Here is a 12,964-nt window from a genome sequence, read left to right as displayed (position 1 = left end):
GAGACGCTGAATAAATTAAAGCGCAACAGGGTGCAGCCACGGTTAGCTAGGAGCGTGACTGAATCTCAGTTCGGTTCCATATTTTAATTGCCACTGACAATTAAATTAAATTGATTTTTTTCGATGCTCAAATTTTTTTTTAAAAATACCTGCATTACCAATATCTGACTAAATTCGCTACCCGTGCGCTGTTTGATTACAGCCGGCTGCTTTCCAACGCTCACATGCGTGTCTGCCCATGCACTTGTGTCTTGTGATGAATGCAGCGCTCCTGCACGAGACTCTGCGCTTTTTTTTTATGTAAACACAGCTAGTAATGAATTACCAGTGTAAACAGACGGGATTAAATCTGCACAGCCGTTAATGTATAAGAAGACCTGACAAATTCTTCAGTGTTAGATCTGTGTGATGTCTAAATGTATATACACTGCATGCTGTCTGTTATAGGCATTCTTACTGCATCAAATCAGTATTAATGTAGATCTATCACACAGTAAAGAGTGTCAAGTATTTAAGTAGTTTCGTTTTGCATTAAATTATTAGATAGATAGACAGACAGACAGACAGACAGATAGATAGATGATCTGAATACAATCTGAGTATGAAACAAGCAATCAAAACTAACAAAATGCAGGATGACAGTAACATAAATACATGTTTGTCTTCTGACAATTATTTTATGATTAAAAGTTTATTCATTTAATATAAAATATTATGTGCTACACTATCACAATTTAAAAAAATTTTTTTGTCCATGATCAAATTGACTAGTAAATATAAGACAATCATTTAGAAAAAACAAAACAAAACAACTATTTGAGCATTCAACATCATTATTCACATTTAAAGCAAAATGTTTACCAAAGCAAAACATTGCCAAGATGTTAACTAAATAATACAAATCTATAAGTGTCATTAATGTCTCCATTCTCCTTTTCTAAATACAACTTTACCTGAGTAGAAACCTAAAAATCAATCTAAACACCAGTTTTATATCTGTGGTGACAATATCATCCAGGATAGATCCAAGAAAGACCAAAACTATGTATCTGAAAATGGAACCACCTGTCTTCCAGCCACATAGACTTCAGTAATATTTCGATCGTCACCTATTCAAAAGAAATGTAGACAGGGCTTTAGATTAAAGGTAAGCAAAGGACTAGTAAATGGACGGATGAAAAGTATCTGAATGAAAAGGGCATTATGTACTGGTTAGTTAAAAAAAGCAATGTACCCAAATTTAAAAACTTCTCCAAAATGACCTGGTAGAAAGGAAAAAAAACATGAAACAACAGATTAGTTGTGCTTTTCTTCAACATTTTTTTTTATCCCCTTTTCTCCCCAATTTTTGGAATGCCCAATTCCCACTACTTACTAGGTCCTCATGGTGGCGCGGTTACTTACCTCAATCCGGGTGGCGGAGGACAAGTCTCAGTTGCCTCCGCTTCTTATCACATGGCTTGCTGTGCATGACACCATGGAGACTCGCAGCATATGGAAGCTCATGCTACTCTCCACGATCCACGCACAACTTACCACGTGCCCCATTGAGAGCAGGAACCACTTAATCATGACCATGAGGAGGTTACACCATGTGACTCTACCCTCCCTAGCAACCGGGCCAATTTGGTTGCTTAGGAGACCTGGCTGGAGTTACTCAGCACACCCTGGATTGAACTCACGACTCCAGGGGTGGTAGTCAGCGTCAATACTCGCTGAGCTACCTAGGCCCCCTTCTTCGACATTTCTAAACAACAAAGTTAAATAATTTGTTTACTCTTTATTAAATATGTTTTGTAAGAGCTGTACTTTGTCTGACCATACTCTAAAAATATGAAACCAATAAATTTTTCTCCCTCTTGTTTGAATGAGACAAAATGCTAATGGCTGAAATGTTTCTAATGAATAATTTACATATCAGTCCTGGTCTCTGAATTCAAGTGATTTCTCAGTATCTGTTCATTGGGAAAAAAAAGATCAGTATAGGAGTAAAAGATCAAACCTTGGGGCCATCTCCAGGAAACAAATCGATCGGTCCATCAGGAACGCAAACATTCACTCTCAGGGCATCAAAGTCCTTCCCTACAACAAAGTTTCCAATCTGATCATCCAATGAAAGGGCTACAGGCAGTGGACAAAAAAAACAAAAAAAAACAAAACAATCAGGTTAAAGTAGCTTAGGTTTTTGAAAATGTAAGAAAATATGGTTGTACATTTCAAATACAAGAAATGCATCCTACCTTCACTACCACCAAGTGTAGCCAGTCTAAAAACCTCTTCAAAGGTTAGAGTCTGATGCTGAGGGTCCTGGATAGTCAGGGCTTTAGATGTGTCCAGAGTTCTTCGCATTGCATCCAGTATGGATGGAGAGTATCCTCCTGCAATGTCTACAAATGGCCCAGACAAAATTCGAAAATGGAAAATCAGTACACACAAGATAAGCTGATATCAGTTTTAAATGTTTGAATCCAGTTACTCTGGTGAGTAACTGTAATGTTCCTATGATTCAGTTATGGAGAAAAACCTTACCTGTCCCTAAACCTAATTTCACTTTGTGGTTTAAAACATTGCGCACATTCAGCAAACCACTACAAATGCTGAGAGGGAATAAGAGATGACAAACGAAATAAATATATTTTTAACATATGCTTTAGAGTGCATTAAAGGACTATGAATATTAATACTTATACTAATAGGCAATTAAGATAGAGGTGCTCACGAAATGTTACTGTTAGGACAGTGAGAGATCGAGGATCCTCTTTCATGGAAGATCTTTAGTTCTTCATCAGTCAGGTGACAGCCATGGGCCATTACAGTCTGCAACAGTCCCACAACTATTGTTACCATCATCATCATCATTGCAGTTGTCATCAATTGTCTTGATAAGTTTACATGCTTTTAAAAGGTGATTTAGGTGCTAAAAATCTAAATCTAACAAAGTCAGAATTTATTTATTTATTTTGCGAAGTTTCAATATAACAGTTGGAATAGCTCTAAAAGGAGCAAAATAATTCAGAGAGACCTTTAAGTGATCAAAAGTAATAGACTAGTATTTTTCCAAAGTAGCCATTTGTAAGTTTTTTCTTGTTTTTTCCCCCTTCTTCTGTAGCGGAGGAGTACAAAAAAAAAAAAAAAAAAAAAAAGGATTCAACATAGGAATGTTGATACATTTCTATCAATAAGGTACAAGAAGCTGTGCTATCCACAGTTTTTCTGACCAAACACTGGCCGGAATGGCATGATGATTCTGATTGTCGCGGGACTGTTTTCTGGTTCTGGTCTCCATAAGACGCAATGTTAAAATTAACGAGCGATCCAGACGGAGAACAACAACCATTAAAGCTAAAGTATGTAACGTTTTCAGTGTTAAAATACTTCTTTCTATCCCAGCTTAATATGCAGAGACAACTACAAGTAAGTCAAGTAAGCAGGTTCATTTTCTCGAAAACTGTAATGCTTTGTCTCTGTGGCACTGTAAAATTCCTGTGTTTATTTGGAGTGACCCACTTAGACCCCCCCTAACGACGTTATTCAACCAATGGTGTGAGTTGGGGGTGGGACTATCTGACGGTTCGAAAAACAGCAGATGAGGGGTGTATTCAGAAAGCTGTTTTGAAATCATTGTTTATTTGAGCAATTCCGTTTGTTAGCACAAGTGTCATGGAAATTACATACTTCAGCTTTAAGTGTTGGTTGGAGTCTTTCATTACTACTTGAAGTAGTTAATGATATTAATGTAACTAACCTCGGGCCATTGCTTCATGTCCCTTGCTCACACCTTAAACTTTGAACTTTTTAAGAATCAGCACTATGAAGCCATGTATTTGTTTTATTTGGCAATATTTACAAATTTACTATGTTAAACATCACATTATCCACTAAAAACATACGTCGATGCGAGTGAAAACACTGGAGACCGGAAAACGAAACCAGGCCTCCATTATGAATCGTAGAACACTTCTGCGTTCAGGAAAAGGATAGATATTGTGAATATAGTCACGGGTGAAATGCATTGTTATCGCCATAAGGCTCAACTTATGCAGGTTTTGGCTGTCATAAAAACTTGAAGTAGTTAATGGTATCAATCTTACTGTACTAACCTTGGTTCATAGCTTTACATCATTCACCTACTTCTTAAACTTTGACGGGCGAGGCTCTGTCAAATAAGCTCATCGCGACTCTCTAAATGGAGCAACTATGGAACAACATGCATTTTTTGGACAATTTTTCCAAATGCAATATGCCAAACAGCACATTATCCACTAAGAACATACGCCAATGCGAGTGAAAACAACGGAGACCAGAAAATTCAAACAGGCGTCCGTTATGAATTGTGGAACACTTCTGCGTTCAGGAAAAAGGTGGATGTTCCCTAACAGTTAACAGAATGTTATACGCAACAAGAAAAACAGTCAGCTATGGTTGCTGTGCAGTGATGCAAACAGTAGCAGTGAAGAGGTCATGGCTGTGCTTTATCATGAATAAAGCACGGCTATTGACCAATCAGCATCCAGGACCGGAAGTATCCATTTTATATTTTTAGAGTAAAACAGTGAATTATAGACACGGGATAGTAGTGTGACGAAGCACATGTCTGTGAGAAAGTAAGTAGTTCCTCTTTTCTGTTGACCTGAAAGCTGTTATAAATCATATGTCATAAATCAGGAAGAAATTGCAGTTAGAATTTGCATTTTGTCCTAGTTTAGTGAGGAAGAGCATCCTCTGCAGAGACCGTCAGTGCAGGGCATGCCTTTGCTGCTAACAAAATGACAATGCCCACCATTGTACTGATTGAACTCTTGATCACAAACTCATAAAGCACATGACTTAAAACTTCTCATGGAAGCTCTCTGCATCCACAGGGCTATTGACACCAAACGAAAATAGTGAGCAGAATTTCAATAACATTTTAGTCCATGCAATTTTGTCAGAACATGTTCTACTTTTATGCACACAAATGTTCTTTACTGACAACCAACTGCATATACTTTTGTTTCTATCATGCTCAGCACTCAAGGCCTTCCTCCACTAGGTCTCCTTCCATCTTTCTTCATTAGTACAAAGATGGTTTAAACCACAAAAGAAATATAGCCAAACTCTGTGTCTGTGGGTGTCGGGAAGGTCAAAATAAACAGCAATAATAAAAATTTTCACCCATCCCATTACACAACCTTAGCATTATCAGGCAATTATTTCTCCAGTAATTAATGTATTTGTAAAGGGATTATAAAAGAAACTGCTAAAAAAAAATAAATAAAAAAAAATAAAAAAATGTGTTTACATGATGTCATTCATGGACTTTAGACCCTGACTTGGACTCTTTGTTAAGGCCATAGACATGATGTAACTTAACTCATAACAGTTCAAAGACTGCGTTACTTCTCTTTTACATACATTCATTGATACATTGACCCCGTTTCCACCTGGTATTAAGATGCATCTTGGGTGATCCGATCACATGTGGTCAGGCAAGACACATCGCAGTTCACACCTGGTTGTTTAAATGCATCTCCGGTGACCACTTGTGATTGGATTTGGAGGGCAGGGACTCTGTTTCATGATGACATACATTGATCACTATATCAGTGTTACTGCATGACATTAAAGCGCAACAAAGTCTGAAAAGACAAAGAAAGTGCGAAAAAAACTAGTATTAAAAACGCTATTTCTTCCAGATGCAGCTGAAATTTAACCTAAGCACAAAAGCAACATTTCAAGCAGAATTGTCCATTATTTTAGTGGATTAGTTGTATTAACCTGAGCTGCAGATGTTCGTGCTTCTCATAAGTGTCCCTGCATGTTGGTATCAAACATACTGAAGAAGATTCGCAAAGTTCTCATGCTTGTGTATGTATCCGCTTTTTAAAATTTTCCGATCTGACATTTTTTTCCTTTTAAAGCCGCTCGTAACCGACAAAGTTTAAACTCTTGTTTTAGCGCAGTGGTTTATTGACAGGTGAGGGGTGGCGCTTCGCTGCCGGGACTCATACAGGACGGATTACCGTTTACACCTCAAATGTGATGCATTCATATGCGTTTTTGACCACATTCATATGTGTTTTTTGTGATCCGATCACAAAACGTTTTAGACCCCGTTTAGACCTGTATTTAGTGCTGACCACATGTGATTGCTGATTGGATCACCAAAAACACATCTTAATACCAGGTGGAAATGGGGTCAGTGATAAAGTGATCTGTTTTTCTAACACAGTTGTATGTGTCTTTATGCAAATAAAAAGGCCAATTCCAAGTACCACTCACCTTATCCGTGAGCAGGTTATGCTTGAGGTAAACGTCAGTGTAGGATTTGCAATCTGGGAACAATGTCTTCACAAGCTCCACTTCCTTTTTGTTCTCACTGATGTGACTCTATTGGTTTGATAGCAGAAAAACAAGCTATTTTCAGTGCTTTTTTTGTATGTTCAGGTGACAGAATCTTGTAAACAACTGTTCATGTCAGTATTCATCAAATGAGTTATGGTAGAGTAGAGATTTAAAGGTATAGTTACCCAAAACCCTCATGTTGTTTCAAACACAGATTACTTTCTTTCCTCCGTGGAACACAAAATGAGATGTTAGGCAGAATGTTAGCATTAGTCACCATTCACTTGCATGGAAAAAAGATGGAATGAAAGTGGATAGTGACTGAGGCAAACATTCTGCTTAACAGCATTTGAGAGAAAAAAAAGTCACATGGGTTTGGATCAGCATGAGGGAGAATAAATGATGATAGAATTGGCATTTTTGGGTGAACTATCCCTTTAACAACTACCATTCATTGGGATCTACAATAAAAGTTTTGAATTTCAATTTATAATACAATAATTTTTTACAAAGGGGTAATAAATAATCTATTATAAATGCACTTGCTTTTCTGACATACAATATAAGTAAAGCTTAGATATTTTCTAAATACAAAGCAGAATATAAACTTCCATTTTAAGGCTAATAACAATTACACAAAGCTGAACACACCTATAGTTCATTTAATTACAGCCTATGACAATCACAACATAGACAATTCTGAACACAGAGAACTGAAATTCTGTACTATGACCATGTGCCAATCAAGAACACTTGGTCATAACAGGTTTCTATCTTCTGTAATGAGAACAATGCCATAATCCACTTGAATGTTCACTGAATGTTCTTCAACTCTTTGTTAATCACACTGTATTAAGCTGACTTTAATGTGTGCTCAGAGAGAGGACAAACCTGAATGTGAAGCTTGTTGTTACTGGCAATTGCACCCAATTCACTGAGCAATGAAGCAGAACATGACGGAGCAAATCGAGGAGTGACCACAGGCTTAACATTTGGGTACTATGAGAAATATTACAAAATTGTTCTTATTACAAATGCTTAGAGCTTGAAAGAATTTAAATGTACTGAACACCAACCTAGATCTGCATAAAAATAAAAAAAACATTAGTTATTACAAAATGCAATGTTAAAAAATAAACCACATTAAATGTTTTCCAGACAGTCACTCATCTCACTTCTCTATATGGATTTTACATAATAATACAATAAAATTAGTGAGACCAAGGTGAGAAGTTGCCCTTTTTCATAAGCAATTTATGGTTGTGGAAAGAGCAGAAACTAAGTATATTGGTGTAAACTCTGTAAAAGAGTCAATTATTGACAGGACAGATTCTCAGTGAAGTCACAAACAGAGAGGAACCATACCGCTTTACGTTTTCTGAGGTACAAAAGTGTAATTATTTACCTCCTTTTTGAGAAGCTCTATGATGAAACTGCAAAAGACACGAAGCAGAAAAAATAGTTTTTAAGGTAACCTAAAAAAATTTACTTAATGTGGTAACATTTAATAACTGGTTTTATTCGAGACCAAAATGTTATTTAATCTGACTACATCAACCTGACATATTAGGTTGATATACCAACAAATCAATAATAATAGAAATAGATCCTTAAATGGATAGTTCACCCAAAAATGAAAATTCTCTTATCATTTACTCACCCTCATCCCAGACGTGTATGACTTTCTTTCTTCTGCAGGACACAAATTAAGGTTTTTAGTAGAATTTTTCAGCTCTGTAGGTCCATACGATGCAAGTGAATGGTGGCCAGAACTCTGAAGGTCCAAATTTCACATAAAGGCAGCATAAAAGTAATCTAAATGACACCAGTGGTTTAATTCATGTCTTCTGAAGCAATCCAATCAGTTTTGGGTGAGAACAGACTAAAATGTAACTGTAATTTTGTACAGTAATATAATATAATCATGTAATCTTGACACTATTCTACTTTGCAATCATGATTTCAAGCTCGATTACACTTTCTATAGCCCCATCTAGTGCTCTACGCATGCATCAAGCACAAGGAAGTGTAACTGAGCTTAAAATTATGATCGTGCCAAGAGACTGCAATGGCACGATGTATAATGAAAAAAGGTGTTATATTTTGGTTTGTTCTCACCCAAAACCAATTGGATCACTTTAAAAGACATGGATTAAACTACTGGAGTCATATAGATCACTTTTATGCTGCCTAAATGTGATATTTGGACGTTCAGAGTTCTGGTCACCATTCACTTGCATTGTAAGGACCTACAGAGCTGAGATATTCTTCTAAAAATCTTCATTTGTGTTCTGCAGAACAAAAAAAGTCATACACATCTGTGATGGCATGACGGTAAGTAAATGATTAGATACTTTTCATTTAACTATTCCTTTAAGGTAACAAATGCAGGTAACCACTTTTACAGTGTGCACTGAACAAATAAAATAAAAAATGTGCTTCAAGCGGTAACATCTAAATGAACTGGATTGATTCAAATAAAAAAATATTATTTAACATCACTGAACATGGCTGCCTTGACAGACAAAAGCCTCCCAATATGACCCCCCCCAAAACTGTCACTAAATCAATCTAAATACATTACACCAAAAAATAACCAACAAATAAATCAATACATTTTAAGGGTTAGATCAGGTATTCTAATCTCTTTAAAATAACAGTAATATAACATTATTAAATATTGCACCGTTTTCCTCATCCAAGGTATTAAACTTACCGATCTGTCTCCTCTTTACATTCATTTGAGCTTTCTTTATACTGCGGAACTGCAGAATTGCAGTCCATGCAAACTTTGCCCACTAAAGCTCTCTGTCCAAACTTATCTGATGTAAAGATAGAGAAATAAAAATCCTGTGAATAACAATTTCAGAAGTCAAAAATCAATGATTGATGTATACACTGGTATTATGTGAGATAATGATTATGAAATACAGTGAATACAATAAGTAATAACAATGTTTAGTAAATTAGTGTAGTTTATTACACAATAACAGTAAAAAAAAAAAAAAAAGCTAACATAAACACATGCAGTTATTCAACAGATAGGCAGAAACAAGAGCCAGACAAGACAAACTCCAAAGGTTAACACAAGGATGCTGAGTTGGATTTGCTTGTGCTTGTCACTCCAGTGACTATTCAAACAGGGAAATCTTGACAGTGTGTGTGTGTGTTTGCTTTGAATGTATGCTTTACCTGCAAGCTCTCCAAGCAGAAGGGAAGCATCAGTGTGTATTGTGGCAAAGTAACAAGCAGTAGTGGTGCCATTCTTTAAAGTTCTCCTCTATAGCACCAAAAAGTCCACCAAAAAAGAAAATAGTATACTACTTATACACTTTATCAAGTTTATGACCAATTTCCATTTCTTAACTAGGCAATACTGTATGTGTATTTAGAGTTGTCTATCCCATTCAACTCACCACAACTTTAGTGTAGACATTGTTGGCAAAGTCCAGGTCTTTATACTTGGCTTCTACAGGGAAAGTGTAAGTGCTGAGCCACTCTAGTAAAGGCAGATCTAAGGCAGTGCCAGAGTAGCTATACTGAGATGCATGGATGTGTGTATCAACCATTCCTGGCATAAGGAACTCACTGTGCAGAAAAATAAACGAAGCTGAGAGCAATGCATATGGACAGAAGGTTCTCACATGCTCACTTTTGTACTAGTGTTGGCATGTTGACAAAGACAAACAGATATGGTTTTCAAAAGATAAACAACAGCTTAGTCCTTGGCTCTGTATAGTTACTACCCACTCTCTGAAAAAAGTAGGCTACTTAACTGTACCTTTTTGTACTTCTAGTTACAATATAATTCATTTATAAGAATATTTATAACTCGTTACATATGTTGAGTACATAATTGGACCCTAAGTACCCATTGCATACCTATTAGGTGAATTCATATGTTTTGTCCATCTGTGAACAAAAATGTACCTGCACAGTGCTGTATGGTTCTTCTGAATGTAAAGCAATTGTATCTACCCTGATCAGACTTATGTTACACTACATTATAATGCCGAGAAATCTATAGCAACTCACTGTTGTTCAAGCACTTTTATTTCTGCAGTTTCAAACCCCCATATTTTTGAGAGGCTGACCACATCTGGGTCTTTTTCAATAAAGGCAATCTGCACACAGAGATCAAAAATGTTAATGTTAGCCTATAAATGTTTTTTTAGAGAAGCAAAAAAAAAAAAAAAAAAAAAAACAAAACAAAAAAAAAACAAAACAAAAAAAAAACATTAAAGGTGCAACATTTTAAAATGTTGACCAATTTGAGACTGTAATAAAAAGCAAAAGCAAAATAATAAATAACAATGACTGGAATTAAAAAAAAAAAAAAAAATGACTGGAAAAATCAAACAAACCTTCCCCTCATCGTCGACTCCTAAGACACTGTCCTTTAGTATTTCTACAGCTGCGCTTGGAGTGGAGTGCACAAATGTCCCACTGAAGACGTGCGCAATGCGCGTAGTTGTATCGTTCTGGCTCATTATTGGCACAGAATTTCGAAAGTGAGTTCTCTGATCTTTTATATATGCCACAAGCAAGTCATTGCTGCATTGCTGGGTGGTGTACAGTCATAAACCAGTTATCATTACAACAGCTCTTCCTGCGTCACAGCGGCTGCCCAATCAAACTCTCGTGCGCAATCGGGACTTTCTTGTAACATGCTCACAAATTACAGCCTGTTTATTTTATCGCATCCATTGCTCATATTGTTGTCGCTACGATACTACTGCAAATCATAATAATGTAAATAAGAAAATGTATTGTTTGTAGTTTTTTCACACACTCCCATGGGGTGCGTGGTCATGGAGATGTGTCAGTAGCAGCAGGTGTCTTTCACTGGGGAGTGAAAAGGGAGAATCAGTATCATGTGATGACTCTATATTTATAAAATCACATATACGCCTACAACACATTTAACAAAACTTTTTTTTACACACTGTTACACTTTTTACAAAAACAAAAAACAAAACTGGCAGCGGTTGCCAGACTAATTATGTAAAAAATACAGTAAAAATGTAAACAACTTTACAGAGAAAACCTGTTCATTTTTCAGTTTAAAACTCTTGTTTTTACGTTATATTTTAAGGTGCAGTACTGTCGTTTATATTATTAAATGATAAACTTATTATCTGAAACTGTAAAAATCTGCTTTTCACTATATAATATATTGTTAATCATTGTAGTAATTACAGAAGGGCACATGATAACATGAAGTTCATCTATAGTTGCCCTTTCATGAGCAATGACCAATAAACATGTAGAGACAGTGTTCAGTGTCACTCACACAAACACTTAACACCATCAACAACACCTGTGAAATTAAACTTATGCAGTAAACATTAACTAAACTACATCAAATATAACACAGAACACCCCAATGTACATAACTGATATTAAAAATAAGAAGAAACATAATTATTCCCATAAAATATAATGAAATGTAATGGGTCACGCAGGGAATTCTGGGAACACCCGATTACTGCTTTTTACCTTAATTTTAACAATAATTTACCATAAAACTTATGTACTCTCTTGTTAAACATAATATTAATTTCAACCGTTATTTATACAGGAAAATCATAATTTTTACATCTTAATTTTTTTTTCATTTTAACAACATTTTAACGTAAAACTACATGTATTGTCTTTTTAAATATATATATATATATATATATATATATATATATATATATATATATATATATATATATATATATATATATATATTTTAAGTATATTTTATGGTAACTTCTTGTTAACAAATGTAGTTTTTATTTATTTATTTATTTTATTATTATTATTTTTTTTTTACTGTAGCATTTTTACAGTCTTTTACGGTTAAAATTATAGAAATTTTTTACAGTGTAGCTTTGATAATGTTTGTTGGCTGTTGCATGGTTGTTATTATTTGAATGAAAGAAAGCAGTAGTTATTATATGTTTATCAAGCATTCAGAACATTTCCTTTAAATAGCAGCAGGCTACAACTCATGAAAAACAGTATACCGCATAATGGAAAGCGACCTCAGTTATGGATATTAGAAATCAAGGGCAAATGAAAGAACATGATAAAATTCCATAGTGGAATTAAGACTGATTGTTTCTTGGAAATAACACCCAAATGTTTCTCTGTAAGCATGCCAGCGTCCTTTTAACATGCGCTGTGAAAATGTTTGAGTGCATCTTTCAATAGAATTGTGCACTCATATAATATAACAATTCTTAAAAAAAAGTACAGATCTGTGTTGCAGTGATACACTTACAATGGAAGTGAATGGGGCCAATTTATAAACGTTAAAATACTCTCTATTTCAAAAAAGTATAGCTACAAGACGTACAGTATGTTGTGTTGTGTGTGTTAACATGATTTTAGTGTGATAAAATCGCTTACTAACCAGTCTAGTCAATTTTACAACTTCGTTGCCATGACGATGTAATGTCAACAAACCCAAAAACGACTGTAAAAAATTACGATTTAAAGAACTTTACATCTGAAATAATACGCAAGTTTTAACAGAAGAATTAATGCAAGTGCTTTTATAAAATTATAAGCTTCACATTTCTGCCTTTAAACCCTCCAAATATAGACCCCATTCATTCACTTCCATTGTCAGTGCCTCACTAACCTCGAT

The 12,964-nt window shown here is 35.3% G+C and overlaps 1 protein-coding gene across 1 annotated transcript; it reads right to left on the bottom strand.

Annotated features, from left to right (window-relative positions):
- Nucleotides 1–498: 498 nt before the first annotated feature.
- LOC127440106 (guanine deaminase-like) lies at nucleotides 499–10,885 on the bottom strand. Its single transcript, XM_051696504.1, has 14 exons — nucleotides 10,689–10,885; nucleotides 10,360–10,448; nucleotides 9,741–9,912; nucleotides 9,517–9,604; nucleotides 9,041–9,146; nucleotides 7,730–7,757; nucleotides 7,216–7,323; nucleotides 6,262–6,369; nucleotides 2,720–2,817; nucleotides 2,530–2,597; nucleotides 2,241–2,387; nucleotides 2,003–2,121; nucleotides 1,235–1,262; nucleotides 499–1,109 (listed from the first exon to the last, which is right to left on the bottom strand). The coding sequence occupies exons 1-14, from the start codon at nucleotides 10,812–10,814 to the stop codon at nucleotides 1,042–1,044; spliced, it is 1,353 nt and encodes a 450-aa protein (XP_051552464.1). The 5' UTR covers nucleotides 10,815–10,885; the 3' UTR covers nucleotides 499–1,041.
- Between the last annotated feature and the right edge of the window lie 2,079 nt (nucleotides 10,886–12,964).

The sequence above is a fragment of the Myxocyprinus asiaticus genome, chromosome 4 (assembly GCF_019703515.2).
Source record: "Myxocyprinus asiaticus isolate MX2 ecotype Aquarium Trade chromosome 4, UBuf_Myxa_2, whole genome shotgun sequence".
Taxonomy (NCBI): domain Eukaryota; kingdom Metazoa; phylum Chordata; class Actinopteri; order Cypriniformes; family Catostomidae; genus Myxocyprinus; species Myxocyprinus asiaticus.
Note: the sequence above shows the minus strand (reverse complement) of the source record. Positions and strands in the feature narration are given on the sequence as shown.